At 49.1% G+C, this 24,187-nt stretch overlaps 1 protein-coding gene across 2 annotated transcripts in view; it reads right to left on the reverse strand.

Moving 5' to 3' along the window:
* The window catches only part of SLC39A11 (solute carrier family 39 member 11), a 64,326-nt gene that overhangs the window by 11,577 nt on the left and 28,562 nt on the right, over window positions 1–24,187 (reverse strand). For both annotated transcript variants that reach the window (XM_033077035.1, XM_033077034.1), the window contains exons 6-7: window positions 11,804–11,974; window positions 1,200–1,269 (exon numbers count right to left, since the gene is read on the reverse strand). In XM_033077035.1, coding sequence (XP_032932926.1) covers window positions 1,200–1,269; window positions 11,804–11,974 — 241 coding nt within the window. The remainder of the gene's footprint in view (window positions 1–1,199; window positions 1,270–11,803; window positions 11,975–24,187) is intronic.

Raw genomic sequence — 24,187 nt, forward strand, 5'->3', positions numbered from 1 at the left:
GCAGCTGCAGATTGCCAGGGAAAGCCAGGGCTGGCAGGAGGTGCCGTTTGCAGAGCAGCCACCAAGAGGTGCCAGCAGCTCTTGCAAAGCCTCAGCAGCTCCACTCCAGATCTATCCCACATTTAGCCAAGATTTGTCACACTTTTATTTATCCCAGATTTATTTATCCCAGATTTATCTATCCTACATTTATCCCAGATCTATCCGACATTTATCCAAGATTGATTTATACCAGATTTATCTATCCCAGATTTATCTATCCCAGATTTATCCCAGATCTATCCCACATTTATCCAAGATTGATTTATACCAGATTTATCTATCCCAGATTTATCTATCCCACATTTATCCAAGATTTATCCCACATTTATTTCTCTCAGATTTATTTATCCCAGATTGATTTATCCCAGATTTATCCCAGATCTATCCCACATTTATCCAAGATTGATTTATCCCAGATTGATTTATCCCAGATTTATCTATCCCACATTTATCTATCCCACATTTATCTATCCCAGCTCTATCCCACATTTATCCCAGATTTATCCATCCCGGATCTATCCCAGATTTATTTATCCCAGATCTATCCCACATTTATTCCAGATTTATCCCAGCTATCCCAGGGATTCAGGCTGAGATTTCTCCCATCCCCACTGAGATTTCTCCCATCCCCACTGAGATTTCTCCCATCCTCACTGAGATTTCTCTCATCCCCAGCTGATTCCCACCCTCCCCTTTTCCCTTTTCCCTTTTCCCTTCCCTCTCCTCTGGAGCTCCCGTGCTGAGCTGAGCATCCCCAGGGGTGTCCAGCAGGGAGAGGGGAGGGGATGAAAAAACACCCTAAACCCTCCTGAGGGGATGGACAAACACCCCAAACCCTCCTGAGGGGATGGACAAACACCCCAAACCCTCCTGAGGGGATGGACAAACACCCCAAACCCCTCCTGAGGGGCAGCAGCACCCCTGGGACACTGAGCCCAGCCCCCCTGGGACCCCAGAGAGGAGAAATCTCTGGGATTTCTGGAACCCCAGCGGAGCCATCAACACCAGGAACGTTTTTTGTACATCAGAGTGAGGAAAACACAGCCCCAGGAATTCTTGCCCCTCCCTTTGCCCCCCTTGTGCCTGCAGACAAATTCCATCAGTCCCTGGATGCCCAGCCCAGCCCCAAGGCAAACCCAGCTCAGCCTCAGCCTTACCTGGCGCTCTGGAACGTGGCAGACTCGGATTTTCCAACGGCCCCAAATCCAACTCCCACTGCCAGGCCCTCTGCAACGGCAGGGAAATGCAGTGAGGTGCAGCCTGAACCCAGCTCTGAGCTCAGCCCTGAGCCTAGCCAGGAACCCAGTCCTGAACCCAGCTCTGAGCCCAGCCTGGAGCCCTGAGCCTAGCCAGGAACCCAGTCCTGAACCCAGCCCTGAGCCCAGCCTGGAGCCCTGAGCCTAGCCAGGAACCCAGTCCTGAACCCAGCTCTGAGCCCAGCTCTGAACCCAGCTCTGAGCCTAGCCAGGAACCCAGTCCTGAACCCAGCTCTGAACCCAGCTCTGAGCCCAGCCATGAACTCAGCTCTGAGCCCAGCCCTAAACCCAGCTCTGAACCCAGCTCTGAGCCCAGCCATGAACTCAGCTCTGAGCCCAGCCCTAAACCCAGCTCTGAACCCAGCCCTAAACCCAGCTCTGAACCCAGCTCTGAGCCTAGCCATGAACTCAGCTGAGCCTAGTCTGGAGCCCTGAGCTCAGGCTGGAGCCCTAAGCCCAGCTCTGAGTCCAGCCTTGAGCCCAGTTCTGAACTCAGCCATGAACCTGGCTCTGAGCCCAGCTCCTCCTGAGCTCCAGGACCCAGCTCTGGAGCATCCTTTGAGCCCAGCTCTGAGCCCAGCTCTGAACCCAGCCCTGAGCCCAGCCTTGAGCCCTAAACCAAGCTCTGATCCCAGCTCTGAACCCAGCTCTGAGCTCAGCCCTGAGCCCAGCCCAGCCCGGCTGTTCCCACTCTGGATCTCAGTCCCAGCACGGACAGAAGGTTCTGGAAGGATGAGAAAGGCAAAGATCCCAATCCCAGCTGCAAGGGGATTTCACCAAGGCCCAGCAGTGCCAAAAGCTGTCCCAGCAGAGCCTGGTGGGTTCCAGAAGAACCAAACCTCAGCCAGACCAGGACCAGGCTCCCAGAAATCCCCTCCCCTCTCCCTGTGCCCCAAAAGCAGCCCCAGGCAGCACAAGGAAACCCAAACTGCACCAGCAAACCCCCCCCGGCAGATTATTGTACATTACAGCTTGTTATTATTGTGTATTACAGCTAATCCCTTAATTTTTAATGCAATTAATGCCATAAAAAAGGAAAAAAATCTGAAAATCCTTCCCAGGAAAACAAGAAAAAAAAACTTATTTTGAGAAAGCACCAAACCCTCATTATTATTTTTTTTCTCTTTGATTTAAAATCCCCATTTTGGGTTTTTTTTTTTTGCAGCCTGAGCAGGGTGGGGGGATGTTCAGAGGGCAGAACCCAAACTGGGGGGGATTTTCCAGGCTCAGGTGAGCATCCCAAAGGTGGGAAACGCCCCTGGAGCGTTGCTGAGAGCCAGAGCAGCTCTGGGGGAAGGAACCGAGTGGGTTTGGGGCCCTGTGAGTTCCCAGTTGCCTTGGAAACACCAGGAAAAGCAGCAAAACCCGGGCTGATCCCAACACTCCCACCCTGCCCAGAGCCTGGAGCCAAGGACAGGGAACAGCAGAGCAGAGGCAGCCCTGGGCAGGGCAGGAGAGCCCAAATCAGCCCTAAAACCAGCCCTAAATCATCCTAAAATCAGCCCTAAAACAGACCTAAAACCAGCCCTAAATCAGCCCTAAAATCAGCCCTAAAACAATCCTAAAACCAGCCCTAAAACAGACCTAAATCACCCTAAACCCAGCCCTAAATCACCCTACAACCAGCCCTAAATCACCCTAAAATCAGCCCTAAAACAGGACAGGGAGAGCCCAAATCAGCCCTAAAACCAGCCCTAAATCAGCCCTAAAACCAGCCTTTAAAAAGTCCTAAAACCAGCCCTGAGCAGGGCAGGGAGAGCCCAAATCAGCCCTAAAATCAGCCCTAAAACCAGCCCTAAAACCAAACCTAAATCACCCTAAAATCAGCTCTAAAACCAGCCCTAAATCAGCCCTAAATCACCCTAAAACCAGTCCTAAAACCAGCCCTGAGCAGGGCAGGGAGAGCCCAAATCAGCCCTAAAACATCCTAAAATCAGCCCTAAAACAGACCTAAATCACCCTAAAACCAGCCCTAAAATCACCCTAAAACCAGTCCTAAAACCAGCCCTGGGCAGGACAAGGGGAGAGCCCAAATCAGCCCTAAATCAGCTTTAAAACCAGTCCTAAAACCAGCCCTAAATCACCCTAAAACCAGCCCTAAACAGGGCAGGGAGAGCCCAAATCAGCCCTAAATTTTCCTTAAAAATATTCCTGCAATAATCTTGCCTTAAAAATATCCTTACAAGAAATTTTCCTTTAAAATACCCTTGCAGGAATCTTGCCTAAAAAAAATACCCGACAGGAAATTTTCCTTAAAAATATCCCTGCAGGAATCTTACCTAAAAAAATCACCTTTGCAGGAATCCTGGCTAAAAAAAAAAATCCCTTTTCAGGAAGTTCCTCTGGGGATGCAGCAGGGCAGGGAAGGAAGAGGAGGATCCCAGAAATGGGAAAATGAGAATTCCTAAATCCCACAAAAACCTGGGGCTTGGAGGGCAGGCAGGGATGGAGGAAATCAGGATTTGTCAAAAGCTTTGGGGATTTCAGGGCAGGTCAGTGCTTGTAGAACTTGGGGGAAAATAGCAAAATTCTGGATTTAACAGCAGAAAATGCTATTTTTTCCCCTTTTATTTTTTTTTCTTTTTTAAATTTTTTTTTCCCTGCAGATTGAAGGCCAGCTCCCTCCAGGAAACATCATTTTTGCTCTTGCAGATTTTTTCAGTTTGGAACCCTGAGGGCTTTGTGGGGATTTGGAAATCCCTGCAGATTCCTGATCCTGGTTTAACCCCACAGGATCCAGCCCATCCTCATCCCAACAATTCCCTCTTTTCTCCTCCTTTTACAAAAGCAAATCCTCAATTCAAGGCCCTGGAGCTGCAGCTGGACAGGAGCTGAAAACTCAATCTCCACTTGGTTTGGAAGAATTCCAGCTGATTTTAAAGAATTCTACCTGGTTTTAAGGAATTCCACTTGGTTTGAAAGAATTCCATCTGATTTTAAAGAATTCCATCTGATTTTAAAGAAATCCACCAGGATTGAAAAAATTCTACCTGATTTTAAAGAATTCCACTTGGTTTGAAAGAATTTGATCTGATTTGAAAGAATTCCACTTGATTTGAAAGAATTCCACCTGATTTTAAGGAATGCCATCTGATTTGAAAGAATTCCATCTCATTTTCAAGCATTCCATCTGATTTTAAAGAATTCCATCTGTTTTGAAAGAATTCCATCTGATTTTTAAAAATTCCATCTGATTTTAGAGAATTCCACCTGGTTTGAAAGAATTCCATCTGATTTTAAAGAATTCCACCGAATTTTTAAAAATTCCATCTGATTTTGAAGAATTCCACCTGATTTTAAGGAATTCCATCTGATTTTAAAGAATTCCACCTGGTTTGAAAGAATTCCACCTGATTTTAAGAAATGCCATCTGTTTTGAAAGAATTTCATGTAATTTTAAAGAATTCCATCTGATTTTTTAAAATTCCATCTGATTTTAAAGAATTCCACTTGGTTTGAAAGAATTCCACCTGCTTTTAAGGAATTTGATCTGGTTTGAAAGAATTCCACCTGATTTTAAGGAATGCCATCTGATTTGAAAGAATTCCATCTAATTTTAAAGAATTCCATCTGATTTTTAAAAATTCCATCTCATTTTGAAGAATTCCATCTGGTCTTAAGGAATTCCATCAGATTTTAAGGAATTCCACCTGGTTTGAAAGAATTCCATCAGATTTTAAGGAATGCCATCTGATTTGAAAGAATTCCACCTGAATTTAAGGAATGCCATCTGATTTGAAAGAATTCCACCTCACTTTAAAGAATCCCACTTGGTTTGAAAGAATTCCACCTGAATTTAAGGAATTCCATGGAATTGCTGCCCCATGAGCTCCCTGCACCCACCAACACCTTCCTGGGAATGCAGGGGAAGCCTCCTCCTCCTTTTCCTCCTCCTTTTCCTCACCAAAAATCCCTTCCAGCAGGATTGGGGGTGCTCCAGGTGCCCAGGGGCTGCAGGAATGTTGGAATTCCAGCAAGAGGAATCCCCCAGACAAGGCACAGATTGATGGGTGCAGCCAGAGTGGCTCCTGCTGCCACGCTCTGCTGAGCCCCAGTGGGTTCCCAAACCCTCATTAAAATCAACAATTGGAAAACAGCCTCAATTTCAACAGCACCACGAAAAAAAACCACCATAATTCCAAATGTTCCCAGGCTTTTAATGGATCTGGGGGAATATTCACACAAAGAATCAGTGCTGCTGATAATTGAGATGCAATCTGGTCCTGGGAGGATGAATCCAATCAATTTTTGTTAATGACAAAGCAAGCAGCCTGGAAAGCACCTCCCTTCCCAGGAACTGCAATCTGCCAGCACAGCACGGGACCTGTGCCACTGGGGAACAGAGAGGAAGGCTCAGGTGGGGCAGGGGACATCAGTGTCACCTCTCCTGGTGGCTCTGCCACCTCCCTTTCCTCCTTCCCAGAAATTTGGGAGCACACCCAGAGGCAGGGAGGAGAGGCTGGAGCAGAGGGGTGGGCCCAGGATGGGCTCAGGGTGGCACAAATTTAAAAAAAAAATGGGAATTTCAGGTTTCCTTGGCAACGTTCTGGGGGGTGGAAGCATCACCTGGTGCCAGGATGGGAAAAAAAAATCTCTGGGAATCCTCTGAGGGGAGCTGGGAATGGGACTGGGACACCAGGGGAGATTGGGAATGGGACTGGGACACTGGGGGAGATTTAGGGAGCTGGGATTGGGACTGGGACACTGGGGGAACTGGGAATGGGACTGGGACAGCAGGGAAGGCTCAGGGAGCTGGGAAGGGGCTGGAGGATTCCTGGGGGAGCTGGGAAGGGGACTGGGACAGCAGGGGAGATTTAAAGAGCTGGGAATGGGACTGGAGGATTCCTGGGGAGCTGGGAAGGGGCTGGAGGATTCCTGGGGGAGCTGGGAAGGGGCTCAGCCTGGAGAAAAGGAGGCTCAGGAGGGACCTCCTGGCTCTGCACAAGTCCCTGCCAGGAGGTGGGAATCAGGATCTGCTCCCAGGAACAGGGACAGGAGAGGGAACAGCCTCAGGGTGGAAAAATTGGGCTTCCCCAATCCTTCCAGGACTCTGTCAATCCTGCCACGGCTCCCCCAATCCTTCCAGGGCTCCCCAAATCCTGCTAGGACCTCCCAATCCTTCCAGAACCCCCTCAATCCTGCCAGGACCTTCCCAATCCTGCCAGGACCTCCCAACCCTGCCAGGACCTCCCCAAATCCTGCCAGGACCTCCCCAGTCCTTCCAAGACTCCCTCAATCCTGCCAGGACCTCCCAATCCTGCCAGGACCTCCCAACCCTGCCAGGACCTCCCCCAATCCTGCCAGGACCTCCCCAATCCTGCCAGGGCTCCCCCAGTCCTTCCAAGACTCCCCCAATCCTTCCAGGACCTCCCCACTCTGCCAGGACCTCCCAATCCTTCCAGGGCTCCCCCAATCCTTCCAGAACCCCCTCAATCCTTCCAGGACCTCCCAATCCTGCCAGGGCTCCCCCAATCCTGCCAGGACCTCCCCACCCTGCCAGGACCTCCCCACCCTGCCAGGACCTCCCCTCCCACAGCAGCACAGAGGGAAAGGCTGCTCAGCTCACACCTCACTAATTGTTATTTGTGGTACACCAGTAACATTTTAATTAATCTGAAGCCTTCAGCACAACAGCCACCCAAGGTACAAAGCTAAACCAGAATAAACAGGGCTTGATTAAATACATAATTAATGTTCTGCTAAAGCTGGGATGCATGAATATTAATTAGCAGGAAGAGTCTGCAGTTTGGCATCTCCTGTCATTATCAATTTATCCTTTCCATTGGCATCCCCAGCTCTGGATAAACGATCCAAGCACAGGGCTGGGGGTTCCTTTCCCTGCCCTCCCTGCCAGGACCCAGCCAGCCCAAAGAGGCTCAGAGCCCATCCTGGCAATAAAAGGGACCTTGGGACAGCAGGCAGGGGAAACTGAGGCAGAGTTTGGGGCTGCAGGGACCTTGGGACAGCAGGCAGGGGAAACTGAGGTAGAGTTTGGGGCTGCAGGGACCTTGGGACAGCAGGCAGGGGAAACTGAGGCAGAGTTTGGGGCTGCAGGGACCTTGGGACAGCAGGCAGGGGAAACTGAGGCAGAGTTTGGGGCTGCAGGGACCTTGGGACAGCAGGCAGGGGAAACTGAGGCAGAGTTTGGGGCTGCAGGGACCTTGGGACAGCAGGCAGGGGAAACTGAGGCAGAGTTTAGGGGTGCAGGGCAGCTCCAGCCCATCAGGGGCAGCTCAGAGCCAGCAAGGGGAGCATGGATCCCCCTCCTGCAGCAGCATCCCAGCCCTTCCCAGCTGTGGGAGCAGCTCTGGAGGCTCAGGGTCCATCCAGCAGTGCCCTGCTGGCAATAAAAGGGACCTTGGGACAGCAAGCAGGGGAAACTGAGGCAGAGTTTGGGGCTGCAGGGACCTTGGGACAGCAGGCAGGGGAAACTGAGGCAGAGTTTGGGGCTACAGGGACCTTGGGACAGCAGGCAGGGGAAACTGAGGCAGAGTTTGGGGCTGCAGGGCAGCTCCAGCCCATCAGGATCCCCCTCCTGGAGCAGCATCCAGCCCCTCCCAGGGATGTGGGAGCAGCTCTGGAGGCTCAGGAAGGATGGAAAAGCCTTGGGAATAACCTGGACACCTGTGGGGAGTGCAGGGGGAGCAGCAGAGCAGGAGCTGCTGCCAGGGGAAGCTGGAGAGGAGCAGGCTCTGCACGGAGAGAGCCCTTCTGGAGCACTCATAAAATCTGCTATTCCTTACAAAAGCTTGGAAAAATGATGCAGAGTGGGTTTTTACAACAGGCAGCTCGTGATAGGACATGGGGGAATGTTTGAAAGGGAAAGATTTCCATGAAATGTGAGGAATCCATTGTTCCCCCTGGGGCTGGATGGGTTTCCAGGCTTGGAGCACCCAGGGACAGGGGGAGATGTCCCTGCTTAGGCTGAGCTCTGAGCTCCTGTCCCACCCAAACCACCCCAGGACTCCCTGAGGAGCAGCCAGGGATTGCTAATTAGAGCCAGGGCTGTTAATTGAGGCAGAGATCACCGAGCTTCCAAACCCTGCCTGCAGCACTGATGCCTTGAATTTCAGTTTTTATATTTTCCTTTCATTGGGATATAACTCTGAGCTCACACAAAGTGCTCCAGGCTCTCTCCCAGCTCAGGCACACACAACAATCCTTCCCCAGCCCCAGAACCAAGGACAGGCTGCAGCTCCAGCCCCAAAAAGTGCAACCAGGGCATGGAGGAGAGAATCTGGGAGGGTGGGACTGCAGAGCTGGGGCTGGGATTGGGCAATGAACCCCAAGGTGGGGATGGAACAGAACTGATCAAAGTGTGAAACTCCTGACTCTGAGCCCATCCTTGCACTGCCCAAGGTGAATCCTGTGATTTAATAAATAAATCCCTGATTTATTCCTTTAGCTCTGCCCAGCCTCTGTTCCTGCTCAGCCCCACCAGGGCTTTCTCTGGCAGAGCAGAAGGAGTTCAGAGCCCAAACTGCTGCTCACCTGAATTCTTTCCCCACAGCCTGGATGATTTCTCACCCTGTGGGCTCTGTCCAGCCCCTGGGATTTGGGACCTGATTTAGCACAAGCCCCCAGGGAAGGGAGGTGCTGCTCAGGGCTTTGTCACTGCCCAGTGGCCCCAGTGTCACTGTGGGGCTGCTGAAAAGCCACTGGGCAAGAACAGGATGGGATTTGGGGGTTTGAGCTCAGCAGGGACAGAGGCAGCACTGAACTGAGCCCCAGGCAGGGCCTGAGCCTCTCTGGGGATGAAACTTTAATATTTAATATTTAATAAGTGATTCTTTAGATGAAACCCTCTGTCACCATCCAGAGGTGGCTTTGTGCTCCTGGAGGAGCCTTCAGAGGTGACACTTTGGTCACCCCCCTGCAGAACTTTCTCCTTGAAAGAACTTTCATCCTGAGGGATGAAAGCCAATTACACCTCACTCAGAGCAGACATTTCCCCTTTTTTTGGAGTGTGGCTCATTTAAAGCTCCTTCCTCACCTTTCCTGCCAGGCCCCCTCCTCCCCCAGCAACACCCAAATTATCCCCCTCAAATTAATTAAAAAAGAGAGGGATGAGGAAGGAGAAATGTTTTGCTGCTGCTGACAAACTGGGGCAGGTTAATGCCTGGGAACAGCTCATGCTGGTGATGAAGAAAAGCAGCAAATCATTAACTCCCAATTTCTTATCAGGATAAGCCCAGCCCAGGGTGCTGGGGGGCACCAGGAGCACCCAAAGGTGCCCAGAACCCGCTGGGAGGAGGCAATTCCCAGCCCAGGAGGGAACAGCCAGGAGCTCTGTGTGCTCTCCCTTGGATTTTGGCACTCTCAGGAGCTGGAGCTTTCTGCCCTGGGGAGGGAATCCCTGCTGGAATTTGGGCTGGATGTCCTGGCACTGCCTGAGAGCCACTCCCAAAGTCACCAAGGGCCCACACTGCCAGTACCCAGTGCTGGCAAAGCACAGCTCTTCCCAAAACTTCATTGTGTCTCCCTGAATTTGCAGACCCAGAAATCTGTAAATTTGGGAGGAAATAATGAAAGCTGTTCCTTCCCTGCATCCAGCCTGAGCCAGGCACAGAGCAAAGAAGGGAGAAAGGAAAGGGGAGGAGGAGGAGGGAAGAAACCAGGAAAAAAAAACCTGGAAATGTTTCCTTATTTTACTTTCAACATCCCCAAGAATTGCAAAGCAGCCCCACATCCTGAGCTGTCCCAAATTGGTCTCATCATCCTTGGATCTCCTCTCTGAGCAGCACAGAGCCCAGCCTGGCAGGACTCAGCCCCCCAGGACCCACAGCTCTGCAATTTCCCACCCACTGTCCAAAGCCTTGCCCTGCCTGAGGAAATCAGGCTGCTCATCCCCTCTGAGCCATCCCCAGAGCTCAGGAGGCAGCAGGGCTCCACCTGTCCCCAAATCCTGGGGAATGTCAGCTGCCCCAGGCTGGCACAGGGACACTGCAGCTGCTGCAGCTCCCCCCGAGCCCCTCCCCAGCCGGGGCTGTGCCAGCCCTGCAGAGCTCAGCAGGAACCAGAGCTCAGCAGGAACCAGAGCTGCAGCAGGAACCAGAGCTGCAGCAGGAACCAGAGCTCAGCAGGAACCAGAGCTCAGCAGGAACCAGAGCTGCAGCAGGAACCAGAGCTGCAGCAGGAACCAGGGCTGCAGCAGGAACCAGAGCTCAGCAGGAACCAGAGCTCAGCAGGAACCAGAGCTCAGCCCTGCAGAGCTGCAGCAGGAACCAGAGCTCAGCAGGAACCAGAGCTCAGCACGGCCACCTGCCGGGGGGGAGGGATGGGGAGAGGGACAGACATGGGGACAGGGTACACACGGATACACGGACACAGGGACATGGGGACACAGGGATATGGGACACGGGGACACACAGACTGACATAAGGGCAGGGACAGACACGGGGACACAGGGACATGGGGACACACAGGTACAGGGACACAGAGACACACAGACATGGGGACACAGAGACACAGGGACTGACCTGGGGGCAGGGACAGACACAGGGACACACAGACACGGGGACACGGGGACACACGGACACACAGACCCAGGATTCACCCAGGACGTTGTGAATGGACACACAGACACAGGGACAGACACAGGGACACACAGACAGACACACAGACTCACCCGGGACGTTGTGGATGGACACACGGACACACAGACAGACACAGGGACACACAGGGACACAGACAGACCCAGGACTCACCTGGAACATTGTGGATGGTCACACAGACACACAGACTCACCTGGGACATTGTGGATGGACACACAGACACAGAGACTCACAGACACACAGACAGACACACAGATAGACACACGGACTCACCCAGGACGTTGTGGATGGACACACAGACAGACACACAGACACACAGGGACAGACACACAGGGTCACACAGACAGACACACAGACTCACCTGGGATATTGTGGATGGTCACACAGACAGACACACAGGGACACAGACGGACACAGGGACACACAGACACAGGGACAGACAAACAGACTCACCTGGGATGTTGTGGGTGGTCACACAGACACACAGACAGACAGACACACAGACACACAGACAGACACCCAGACTCACCCGGGATGTTGTGGATGGACACACAGACAGACACACAGGGACACAGACGGACACAGGGACACACAGACAGACACACAGACACACAGGGACAGACACACAGACTCACCTGGGACATTGTGGACGGACACACAGACAGACACAGAGACTCACCTGGGATGTTGTGGATGGACACACACAGACAGACAGACAGACAGACTCACCAGGGATGTTGTGGATGGTAACACAGCCAGACACACAGACGGACACACAGACAGACACACAGACACCCAGACTCACCTGGGATGTTGTGGATGGACACAGGGACACACAGACAGACACACAGACACACAGGGAGAGGGACACAGGGACACAGACAGACACCCAGACTCACCAGGGATGTTGTGGGTGGACACACAGACAGACAGACAGACACCCAGACTCACCAGGGATGTTGTGGATGGTCACTGCCAGGATCAGCAGCACGATTCTCCTCCAGCTGCTGCTCCCGCCCGGGGCGGCTCCGTCGCGCGGTGCCGGGAACGCCGGGGGGCCCTCGGGCAGGGGGGAGCCCCCTGCTCTCCTCCTCTGGTACAGCTCCCCGTTCTCAGCCTTGTCTGGGGACAGAAAACACCGGGGTCAGCCAGGAATGGGGACAGAAAACACCGGGGTCAGCCAGGAATGGGGACAGAAAACATCAGGGTCAGGCAAAACAGGGACACAAAACACCGGGGTCAGCCAGGAATGGGGACAGAAAACAGTGGGGTCAGCTGAGGTGGTGACACCTCCAGGGACAGTGACATCTCCAGGGATGGTGACACCCCCCTGAGCAGCCCCTTCCAACACCTGCCCACCCTTTCCACCAGGAAATTCCAACCTGAGCCTCCCCTGCATCCACATCCTCTGGATTTCTGGTACCACAAATCAGGTGTCACCTCCCTGGTGTGACCACAACAGCCAGGGCAGATTTTCATGGAATTATGAAATGGTTTGGAATGGTTTGGAATGGGGAAGGGACCCCCAGTGCCACCCCTGCCATGGCAGGGACACCTCCCACTGTCCCAGGCTGCTCCAGCCTGGTCTTGGACATTGCAGGGATGCAGGGGCAGCCAGAGCTGCTCTGGGAATTCTTTTCCAGAGCCTCCCCACCCTCCCAGGCAGGAATTCCTTCCCAAATCCCACCTAATGCTCCTCTCTCTCTCAGTTTGAAGCCAACCAACAAAAAGCAAAGCCCAGCCCAGCTCTGTCACTTCGCTGCCACCCCCTCAGGTGCTCAGGCCCAGCTCACTTCTGTCAGAGACCTCATTAATGATTGTTTTACATTTTATGTGTTATTTTTTATTAGTTTGCTTGGTCCTGTTGGGGGAAAAACGATGAAAAATTGCTTTTTCTGAGGAGATCTGAAACCTCCCCCCCAAAGCCAGTGGTGACAAAGGATGGGGGGAATGCCAGGGGGTGAGGAAAATTAAAAAGAATTAAAAAGCTTTTCCAGGGAAAGTGCTGAGGAGGGGCTGGAGGCACAGCCTGAACACAGAATCAATCACCTCTCCTGTAAATGATCCCTATAAATGATATATATGTGTATATATCCTAGAAATGATCCCTAGAAATGATATATATGTGTATATATCCTATAAATTATCCCTGTAAATTATCCCTGTAAATGATCCCTATAAATGATCCCTATAAATGATATATATGTGTATATATCCTAGAAATGATCCCTAGAAATGATATTTATGTGTATATATCCTAGAAATGATCCCTAGAAATTATATATATGTATATATATCCTAGAAATGATCCCTAGAAATGATCCCTATCAATGATCCCTAGAAATGATCCCTAGAAATGATATTTATGTGTATATATCCTAGAAATGATCCCTAGAAATGATCCCTATAAATGATCTATATGTGTATATATCCTAGAAATGATCCCTATAAATTATATTTATGTATATATATCCTATAAATGATCCCTAGAAATGATATTTATGTATATATATCCTATAAATGATCCCTAGAAATGATCCCTAGAAATGATATATATGTGTATATCTCCTAGAAATGATCCCTATAAATGATCCCTGTAAATGATCCCTGTAAATTATATATGTGTATATATCCTAGAAATGATCCCTATAAATTATATTTATGTGTATATCTCCCATAAATGATCCCTATAAATGATCCCTATAAATTATATTTATGTGTATATATCCTATGAATTATCCCTAGAAATGATCCCTATTAATGATATATGTGTGTTATCTCCTGTAAATGATCCCTGGATTAGCCAGGGATAAAGACAGCAACACCAAAAGCAGGGACACAATCCCCAGCATCGTTTTCAGAGCAAAATCACCCAGAGCCTGCTGGAGGGATGGGCTCTGCTCCCAAATGCTGCTGGAAAAGGGGATCAAAAGGGAAGGGAGAAGGGAAGGATAATTACAGAGCAGGGACAGCCTCCCAGGCAGGAGCATCCCCAGCTGGAAACGCGGGGCTGGGGGAACAAAACACTCATTAGGGACAAGCACGGGCTTGGCAAAGCCTCAATGGCAAACTGGAGAGGAGATAAGAGCAGAACAAGGGCTGGGCTTAAAGAAGAGCTGACAGCACCCAGGCTGCTCCCGAACCGTGCCAAGACAATTAGGTGCTAAATAACTCCCCGTGCCACAGACATTATTTTAAATCGTGTTCACAAAAAGTCCTTTAGATATTCCACTCGATTTATCATTATTGAATTTCTCAGTAAAGCTGCGGGGCAAAGATTCTGCCAAAAGTTTAATTACATGTGTGCAGCCTGCTGCATTTTTCATATCCTCTGCAGCCAGAGCTGGAGAAAAGATAAATGGCTTTGAGCGTGGCTTAAACTGCTGCTCAAGTGAAAAAACCGACTGGCTCCTTATCAGCATGTGAAATGGCTTTTTAGTTTTGATTATTTCTTAATGAAAACTGTTTGCACAAGCCGTGAGCTCAGCGCTGGTGCACAAACACAGCCAGGCTCTGTTGACTCTGGGCTCAAAGCTGCACTCCCTCAGCTCCCCAAGCCCTGCACTCCCTGGGTTTGCACCTGCTCCTCCTCCCCAGTTAGGCCTGGCTTTCAGGTGTCCTAACCCCTGCACTCAGAGCCCTGCAGCTCCCTGGGTTTGCACCTGCTCCTCCTTCCCAGTTAGGCCTGGCTTTAAACTGTCCTAATCCCTGCACTCAGAGCCCTGCAGCTCCTTGGTTTTCCAGGGACCCTGGCTTTAAGCCTGGCTTTAAGCTGTCCTAACCCCTGCACTCAGAGCCCTGCAGCTCCCTGGTTTTCCACCTGCTCCTCCTCCCTGTTTAAGCCTGGCTTTAAGCTGTCCTAATCCCTGCACTCAGAGCCCTGCAGCTCCCTGGTTTTCCACCTCTCCTCCTCCCCAGTTAGGCCTGGCTTTAAGCTGTCCTAACCCCTGCACTCAGAGCGCTCCCAGGTGTCCCTCACAGCCCCTCTCAGGGGTTTAGGAGCTGGTTTAGTCCTGGCTTAGCTGCACAGAGCTCTGGGGGCAGCAGGGCTGGTCCCCTGTGGCACAGGATCCTTCCCCACAGCACCCAGCATCTCCCAAATCCAACAAAGATCTCCCAATATCCCACAGCACTTCAACATCAATTATATATATATATATCCTATAAATGATCCCAATAAATTACATATATAAATATATCCTATAAATGATATATATATATCTTATCAATGACCCCAGTAAATTATATATATATCCTATAAATGATCCCAATAAATTATATATATCCTACAAATGATCCCTATAAGTTATATATATCTCCTATAAATGATCCCTATAAGTTATATGTATCTCCTGTAAATGATCCCTATAAATTATATCTATATATCCTGTAAATGATCCCTATAAATGATATATATATCTTATCAATGATCCCAATAAATTATATATCCTACAAATGAACCCAATAAATTATATATACATTCCATAAATGATCCCAATAAATAAGATATGTATCCTATAAACCAATAAATTATATTGATATATATCCTATAAATGATCCCAATAAATGATTATATATAACCTATAAATGATCCCAATAAATTATATATGTATCCTATAAATGATCCCTATAAATGATATATATATCCCACAAATGATCCCAATAAATGATAATTATACATATATATCCTATAAATTATCCAAAAAAATTATCCAAAAAAAAGATTATATATATCCTATAAATAATCCCAATAAGTTATATATATATCCTAAAAATGATCCCAATAAATGATATATATATCTCCTAGAAATTATAAATAATATATATCTTACCAATGATCCCAATAAATGATATATATATCCTATAAATGATCCCAATAAATTTTATATATATATATATATCCTATAAAAAGCTCCCATCTCTGAGGTGTGGCAGAAGGGGAGGAGAGGCAAGGCACAGGCTGATTAAAATCCTAATTAGCTGCTGCAGTTTGTGGGAATTATTCGGTGTTGATGAACGTGGGGAGAGGCAGAAAAGGCTGGAAATGTTCTTGTGTTGTGTCATTTCAATTCCAGCAGCTCAGAGCTCAGCCAACACCTGGAGGGAGCAGCAGAGCAACCTCTTCCCCAAAGAAATGGGAAATTTCCTCAAAGAAATGGAAAATTTCCTCAAAGAAATGGAAAATTCTGCAAAGAAATGGGAAAATTCCTCAAAGAAATGGGAAAATTCCCCAAAGAAATGGGAAAATTCCCCAAAGAAATGGGAGATTTCCTCAAAGAAATGGGAGATTCCCCAAAGAAATGGAAAATTTCCTCACAGAAATGGGAAAATTCCCAAAGAAATGGAAAATTCCCAAAGAAATGGGAAAATTCTCAAAGAAATGGGAAAATTCCCAAAGAAATGGGAAAAATTCCCCAAAGAAATGGGGAAAATTCCCCAAAGAAATGGGAAATTCTATTCCAGCCATTTGTTCCCTCAGCTTTTCCTATTTTATAGGATTTTTCCAAGAATTCCTGCCAGCCATTTGTTCCCTCAGCTTTTCCTGTTTTTAAAGCTTTTCCCAAGGATTCCACTCCTGTCTTCCCTCAGCTTATTCTGTTTTAAATTATTTTTCCAAGTGTTCCTTCCCTCATCTTTCCCTGTTATTTAAAGGCTTTTTCCAAAGATTCAATTCATGTCTTCCCTCAGCTTTTTCTGGTTTTTTAAGGTTTTTTCCAAGGATTCCACTCATGTTCTCCTTTATATTTCCCTGTTATTTAAAAGCCTTTCCAAAGATTCAATTCCTGTCTTTCCTCAGCTTTTCCTGTTTTTTAAAGGCTTTTTCCAAGAATTCCTGCCAGCCATTTGTTCCCTCTGCATTCCCTGTTTTAAAAGCTTTTTCCAAGGATTCCACTCATGTTCTCCCTCATATTTCCCTATTTTTAAAAGGCATTTTCCAAGGATTCCAGCCATGTCTTTCATCATCTTTCCTTTTTATTTAAAGGCTTTTTCCAAGGAATTCTGTAGCCCTGAGTGCCCCCAGCACCCCAAACCTTTCCCTGCTGACATTTCCTCCCCAAATCCTCGTTCTCCTCCCCAAATCCTCATTCTCCTCCCCAAATCCTGCTCCTCCTCCCTTTCCCAGAGCAGCAGGAATTGCAGGGAGCACAGAAGGGATGCTGAGGAGCAGATGGGTGTTAGGGAGCATCTGCTGCTCTCCTCTCCCACCCCCACAAAACCATTCTAATTAACTCCAGTAATTAAGCACAGCACATCCTGGGGGGTGGCACAGGGAAAGCTGCACCCCAGCCAGGTGAAATCCTGGGATCCCACCTGAACTGCAAATAAAACTTCCAGGGAAAAGCCAAAAGGAGTGAGCCCCCAAAAATGGGAGATCCCAAATTCTTGGGAGGTTCAAAGTCACGCCACAAAAATGCTGGGAAAGAGGAGATGCCCAACTATGGTCAAAATCAGGATTTCTGTTTTTAAAAATAGCTTTTATTTATTGTTAGGAAGGCTCAGGGTGCTTGAGTAAAGAGCACAGGCTCCAGGGATTCAGTGGGAATTTAAATGTTCCAGGAATTCAGTGGGAATTCCCATGCTCCAAAATTCAGTGGGAATTTAAATGCTCCAGAATTCAGTGGAATTCCCATGCTCCAAAATTCAGTGGGAATTCCCATACTCAAGGGATTCAGTGGGAATTCCCATGCTCCAAAATTCAGTCAGAATTTCCATGCTCAGGGATTTACTGGGAATTCCCATGCTCCAAAATTCAGTGAGAATTCCCATGCTCAGGGATTCAGTGGGAATTTAAATGCTCCAAAATTCAGTGGGAATTCCCAAACTCCAAAATTCAGTGGGAATTTAAATGCTCCAAAATTCAGTGGGAATTCCCATGCTCAGGGATTTACTGGGAATTCCCATGCTCCAGGAATTCAGTGGGAATTCCCATGCTCAGGGATTCAGTGGAATTCCTATGCTCCAGAGTTCAGTGGAATTCCCATGCTCAGGGATTCAGTGGAATTCCCATGTCCCAGGATTCATTGGAATTCCCATGCTCAGGGATTCAGTGGAATTCCCATGCTCAGGGATTCAGTGGGATTGGGGCAGTCAGGAGCCCCCTGTGCAGGGTTTGCACCCCCAGCCCCATCCTGCTGGCCCAGCCCTGGCTCCCACATGGAATAAACTCATTTTCCAAATTTCTGGCACATCCAAGAGGTGCCTGCCTGTGCTGGGGTTTTCAGAGGAAGAAAAACAGGCTCAGCAAAGGCTGTTCCCTTCTGCAGGATTGATTCCCACCTGCTCCCATGGATTTTTCCTGGGATCTGGATGGAACTTGGAGGGTGCTGGAGCATCAGCTCCCTCCTGCACCAAACTGGGCTCCCAGTCACCCAACACAAGGAGTTCAGCACCCAAATTCCTCCTGGATGGCACTTGGAGCACAGCACCCACATCCCACCCCAAAAATCACCCAAATCCCACCCCAAAAATCACCCAGAGCACAGCATCCAAATCTCACCTTAAAAATCACCCAAATCCCTTCTCAAACCTCACCCAGAGTACAGCACCCAAATCCCAGCTCAAAAAATCACTCAGAGCCAAACACCCAAATTCCTCCTGCATGGCATTTGGAGCACAATACCAAAATCTCAGCTCAAAAATCACTCAGAGCTTGACCCCCAAATTCCACCCCAAACATCAGCAAGAACCCAACACTGAAATTCCTCCTGCATGTCACTTGGAGCCCAACACCCCAATCCCAGCTCAACCATCACTCCAGGAACATTCCAGCCCCCAAAGAGCCCCAGAAGGTTCCAGCACCCCCCGGTCCCCCCTGGGTGGGGGAGATTTCCCTGGCAGGGCACAGGAGCTCACAGTGCCACCAGGGCTGGACCAAGGTGCCAGAGGTGACACGTGGTGACAACACGTGTGCCAGCAGCCAGGATTAATTCCCAGAGCCTCCCTGACCCCACAGCTCCGAGTTTGGGGATTAATTCCAGGGGCAGGAGCGGCAGCACTCGCTCAGTGTGGCTGCATGCAGCAGGTCCTGTGAAGCAAACCAATTCCTGCTCCCTTCCAAGAGCTCCTGCAGGAGTTCCAGCACAGGAAGAGCTTGGCTGAATGGTTTGATGCTGAGATTTGACACATCCCAGTTAATTGAATCACTTCATTTGCCAGGGCTGAGCCACGCTGGTGTCTGGCAGCCTTGGCAGGGAGCAGCTCTCGATGGGAGAGGATCAGACACAGGCTCTGAGGGAAAATAAAATAGCCACGCTCATCCCCACTTGAAGGAAAAGTGGGATTTCATCAGAGCTGCCCAGGAACCAGGCTGGGATGGGGCTGGTGCTGATCCCTGAGCAGCCCCAGGGGATGGCAGAGCCTTCCCTGCCATTCCCCCGGGATCCTGTCCCCAATTCCTGTCCCCAATCCCACAGGATCCTGTCCCAAATTCCTGTCCCCAATCCCACAGGATCCTGTCCCAAATTCCTGTCCCCAATCCCACAGGATCCTGTCCCCATTCCTGTCCCCAATCCCACAGGATCCTGTCCCCATTCCTGTCCCCAATCCCCCAGGATCCTGTCCCCATTCCTGTCCCCAATCCCCCAGGATCCTGTCCCCATTCCCACAGCAATATTATCCCAGGGAGGTTCCTGCATTCCCCCCACACTCCTGATTTAATCCATTTATTGCCACCTCATTCCCAGCTCCTCTTCCCTGCACCTTTCCCTGGAGCTGGAGTGTGGAACTCCCAGAGCAGGAATTTGGGCTCCAGGAGCAGCCACCAGCACAAACACAGATGTTGGGATCTCAGAATAGAAATCCCACTTGGATTTCACCATTTCCTTCCAGCTCTTCCAAACCAGGGACAGAGGGAGCTCAATTCTTGCTCTCCACAATTCCTCTCACTCTTTCCCCCTGCCATTCCCACTATCCAAAGTCACCTGCTGCTCCTTTCATTCCCAAAGGACACTGTGGCTTCAGCTGGAAAAACTCTCTTTGCACATCAGTTTAAATTAAAAATGAAAATAAATGAAGAAAGCATTAGATCCCACAGCTTTAAGCAGAGATGGAAGTGCCCAGTGGAGTGGTGCCCATAATTATGGAATGGTTTGGGTGGGAAAGGATCTCAAAACTCATCCAGTTCCACAGGGACACCTCCCACTGTCCCAGGCTGCTCATCCTTGGACATTCCAGGGATGCAGGGGCAGCCACAGCATCTCTGGGAATCCTTTTCCAGCCCCTCTCCACCTTCCTAGGCAGGAATTCCTTCCCAAATCCCACCCATCCCCACCCTCTGGCAGCTCAGAACTCCTCCCTGCACACCAGGCCAGTTCCTAGAAGGAATTCCTCCAGTCCCAGGTGGCATTTGCTGCTCTGGGATAAATCCACATCTGGAGACACATCTGGAGGTGCCATCCTCACCCCACAGCCAGCACCAAGCTCCCACCCTGGGGCTGAGCACACACCTGGGAAAAGGGGCCTCTCTCAGAGCTGGAAAAATAAAACAAGGAATCGATTTCTGAGGAAAATAAATAAAGTGCTCCTTTGTTCCCAGCCCTTGGAGTCACAGAATCAATGGCAGCTCCCTCTGCAGGGACAAACAGGTTGGATTTGTGTTTTCCAGGAATTACCCAAGCAGGAGCTGCTTCCAGGAGCACAATCCATCATCAGGCAGGGAGGGATTGGGACACCCTGGGGGTACCCCCTTGATCCAAATTCCAGCAGAACAACGGGATTTCTGCACACAAACTGGGGTTCAGAGGGAAACCACATCCCTCCCACGGGATAACTGAGCAGCCTGGATCCCCCCAGAGGGGCTGGATCCCAACAAACCCCACAAGGAGAAACCTGCAGCAGGAAAATCCCCCAGGGAGGGGAATGGATGGGAGGAGAGCCCTGCTGGCTGAGCAGGAGACACTTCCCCATTCCTGGCAGCTTTAATTCCCAGAGCAGCTCCCCCAGCCCTGCTCCATGTTCCCTGTTCCTATTTTAGGGATAAAAGCAGCCCAGCACAGCCAGGGCTGGCAGTGACGTGGCCAGAGGGAGGATTTGGGAAGGCTCAGCCTCAGGGACTGGGATTTTTGCTTCCATAAACTCTGATTTATGGATCAGGGATGAGCAGCTCTGAAATGAGAACTGCTGTCTGTGGCAGGAGCAGGAGCTGGCTGTGGCTCCAGGAATCCAGAATTCCCTCACCCCTTTCCAGGGGTTGGACACATCTGTCCCCACAGAGGGGACACAAACCATCCTCACACCAACCCCAAACCCCAAACCCATGGCTGGAGCTGGGGGAGGGCAGCAAACTCCATCCCAAAATCCAATCCATAAAATCCAGGATCTGAGCCACCCCTGGGCTCTTTTTCCTCCTCAGCATCCAAAGCCAAGGGATGTCCCTGAGCCCAGGTGGGAAAAAATCCTCGTGGTGTTTCCATCAGGGATGAATCCATGGAAAACCCCCAAGCTCAGCACACAGGACATGGGGGGTCTGACAATCCCAAAGCAGAACAAAAGCAGCAGGAAATTCTGGGATGTGACACCCTGGGCACAGCAGCAGTGCCCTCTGGGAAAGATGCACACGGAAAAGGAGGGGATGGGATGGGATGGGATGGGATGGGATGGGATGGGATGGGATCAGGGATGGGATGGGATCAGGGATGGGATGGGATCAGGGATGGGAACTGAGATGGGAACAGGGATGGGATGGGATGGGATGGGATGGGGTGGGAACTGGGATGGGAACAGGGATGGGATGGGATGGGAACAGGGATCAGGGATGGGATCAGGGATGGGAACTGGGATGGGAACTGGGATTGGATGAAATCAGGGATGGGAACAGGGATGGGAAAAGGGATGGGATGGGATCAGGTGTTGGATGGGAACAGGGATGGGATGGGATGGGATCAGGGATTGGATGAAATCAGGGATGAGATCAGGGATGGGAACAGGGATGGGAACTGGGATGGGATGGGATGGGATCAGGTGTTGGATGGGAACAGGGATGGGATCAGGGATGGGAACAGGGATGGGAACTGGGATGGGATGGGATGGGAACAGGTGTTGGATGGGATCAGGGATGGGATGAGATCAGGGATGAGATCAGAGATGGGAAAAGGGATGGGATGGGATCAGGTGTTGGATGGGAACAGGGATGGGATCAGGGATTGGATGAGGTCAGGGATGGAAAAGACCTTTAGAAAAGACCTTTAAATTCACCCACTCCAGTGAATTTCTCCTTATCCCAGCCCCATTTCAAACCAAAACCAAAACAATTCCCCAAACTGCCCCTCCCTGGGACCCCACCCTGGACAGCAATTCCAGGCTGGAAAAAGCCCCACAAAGATTTCCAGGATCAGTGTGAAATCCCAGCAGCAGGGGAGGCTCCAGGGCCCAGCCCTGCTTCAAAGGGATGCCAGATAAATAAATGAGCCCTGGTTTAATTACACTTAATTGGGAATTCAGCCCCCCCTGGCAGGCACTCACACCATCTGCTGCCAGCTTTGAAGGGAAGCAATCCCAGCTTTGCTCCCCCTCTCCAGAGGCCCCTGCGCTGGAGTTTTGTTGTTGAGCATCACCCAGGAGGTGAAGCTGAGGCCCAGGGAGCTGCTGAGCTCTGGGCCTGGCAGATAACACAGCCACAGATAAAGCTGGGAGCTGCCAGGAGAGATGAGAAGGCAGCAGGGCTTGGAAAAGATAAAAAAAAATCAAAATAAAAATTAAAATCAAAGTGAAAATCAAAGTGAAAAAGTAAATAATTATAATAATAATAATAATAAACAAAATAAAAATAAAAATAAAATCAGAATCCAAAGAAAAAGAAAAGTCAAAATAAAAATAAAAACCAAAATCAGATAAAAGTAAAAGCGAGTGTAAAAGTAGAAGTTAAAAAAAGTAAAAATCAAAGTAAAAAATAAAGTAAAAAATTTAAAACCATAATAAAAATAAAATCACAATCCAAAGAAAAATAGAAGTCAAAATAAAAATAAAAACCAAAATCAGATAAAAGTAAAAGTGAGTGTAAAAGTAGAAGTTTAAAAAAAAAAATAAAATAAAAATCAAAGTAAACTTCAAAATAAAAAGCAAATAAAAATAAAAATGTGATGGAATTTCAGTGCAAACCTCCCAGCCCCACTGATTTAGGAGCAATTTGAGCACAAATCCATGAGCCCCACTACAATAAAGAGTAATTTCAGTGCAAACCTCCCAGCCCCACTGAAATAAAGAGGAATTTCAGTGCAAATCCATGAACCTCACTAAAATAAGAATAATTGGAGTGAAAAACTCCCAGCCCCACTGAAATAAAGAGGAATTTGAGCACAAATCCATGAGCCCCACTAAAATACAGAATAATTTCAGTGAAAACTCCCCAGCTTCACTGAATTAATGAGGAATTTCAGTGTAAACCCAACCCCATTGAATTAAAGAGCAATTCCAGCACAAATCCATGAGGTCTACTAAAATGAAGAATAATTAGACTCTAAACCCTCCAGCCCCACTGAATTAAAGAGGAATTTGAACACAAATCCGTGAGCCCCACTAAAATAAAGAATAATGTCAGTGCAAACCCCTCAACCCCACTGAATTAAAGAATAATTTCAGTGCAAATCCATGAGTCCCACTAAAATAAAGAATAATTTCAGTGCAAACCCCTCAACCCTCAAAACCTCCCAGCCCCACTGATTTAAGAGCAATTTGAGCACAAATCCATGAGCCCCACTAAAATAAAGAATAATTTCAGTGCAAACCCCCCAGCCCCATTGAAATACAGAATAACTGGAGTGAAAATCCCCCAGCCTCACTGATTTTATGAATAATTAGACTCTAAACCCCCAGCCCCACCAATTTTATCAATATTTAGACTCTAAACCTCCAGCCCCACTGAATTAAAGAACAATTAAGGTGCAAACCCCCCAACCCCACTGATTTAAAGGGCAATTATGATCCAAACAAGGCTTTTAGCTCAACAATCAATATTTGTATCTGGGAGAGCTTCCTGTGGGGAGGAGCTGGAGCATTGATTTTGGGGAAAAGGCATTTTCCATCATCCTGTGCCATATACCACGTGTGCAACATGAGCAACGAGCTCAGGACAGGGGGAACTGCAGGGAAAATGTGTGGGGATGGAAACCTGGGGGGAGGAAATGACAGCACAAAGCTCATCAGAGCAGCACTCAGGGAGAGGGGAGGAGGAAAAGGATCCCAGATCCTGGAAAAGGAAAAGGGATCCCAGATCCTGGAAAAGGATCCCAGATCCTGGAGGAGGAAAAGGATCCCAGATCCTGGAGGAGGAAAAGGGATCCCAGATCCTGGAAAAGGATCCCAGATCCTGGAGAAGGAAAAGGGATCCCAGATCCTGGG

Source organism: Catharus ustulatus, chromosome 20, assembly GCF_009819885.2.
Source record: "Catharus ustulatus isolate bCatUst1 chromosome 20, bCatUst1.pri.v2, whole genome shotgun sequence".
NCBI lineage: Eukaryota > Metazoa > Chordata > Aves > Passeriformes > Turdidae > Catharus > Catharus ustulatus.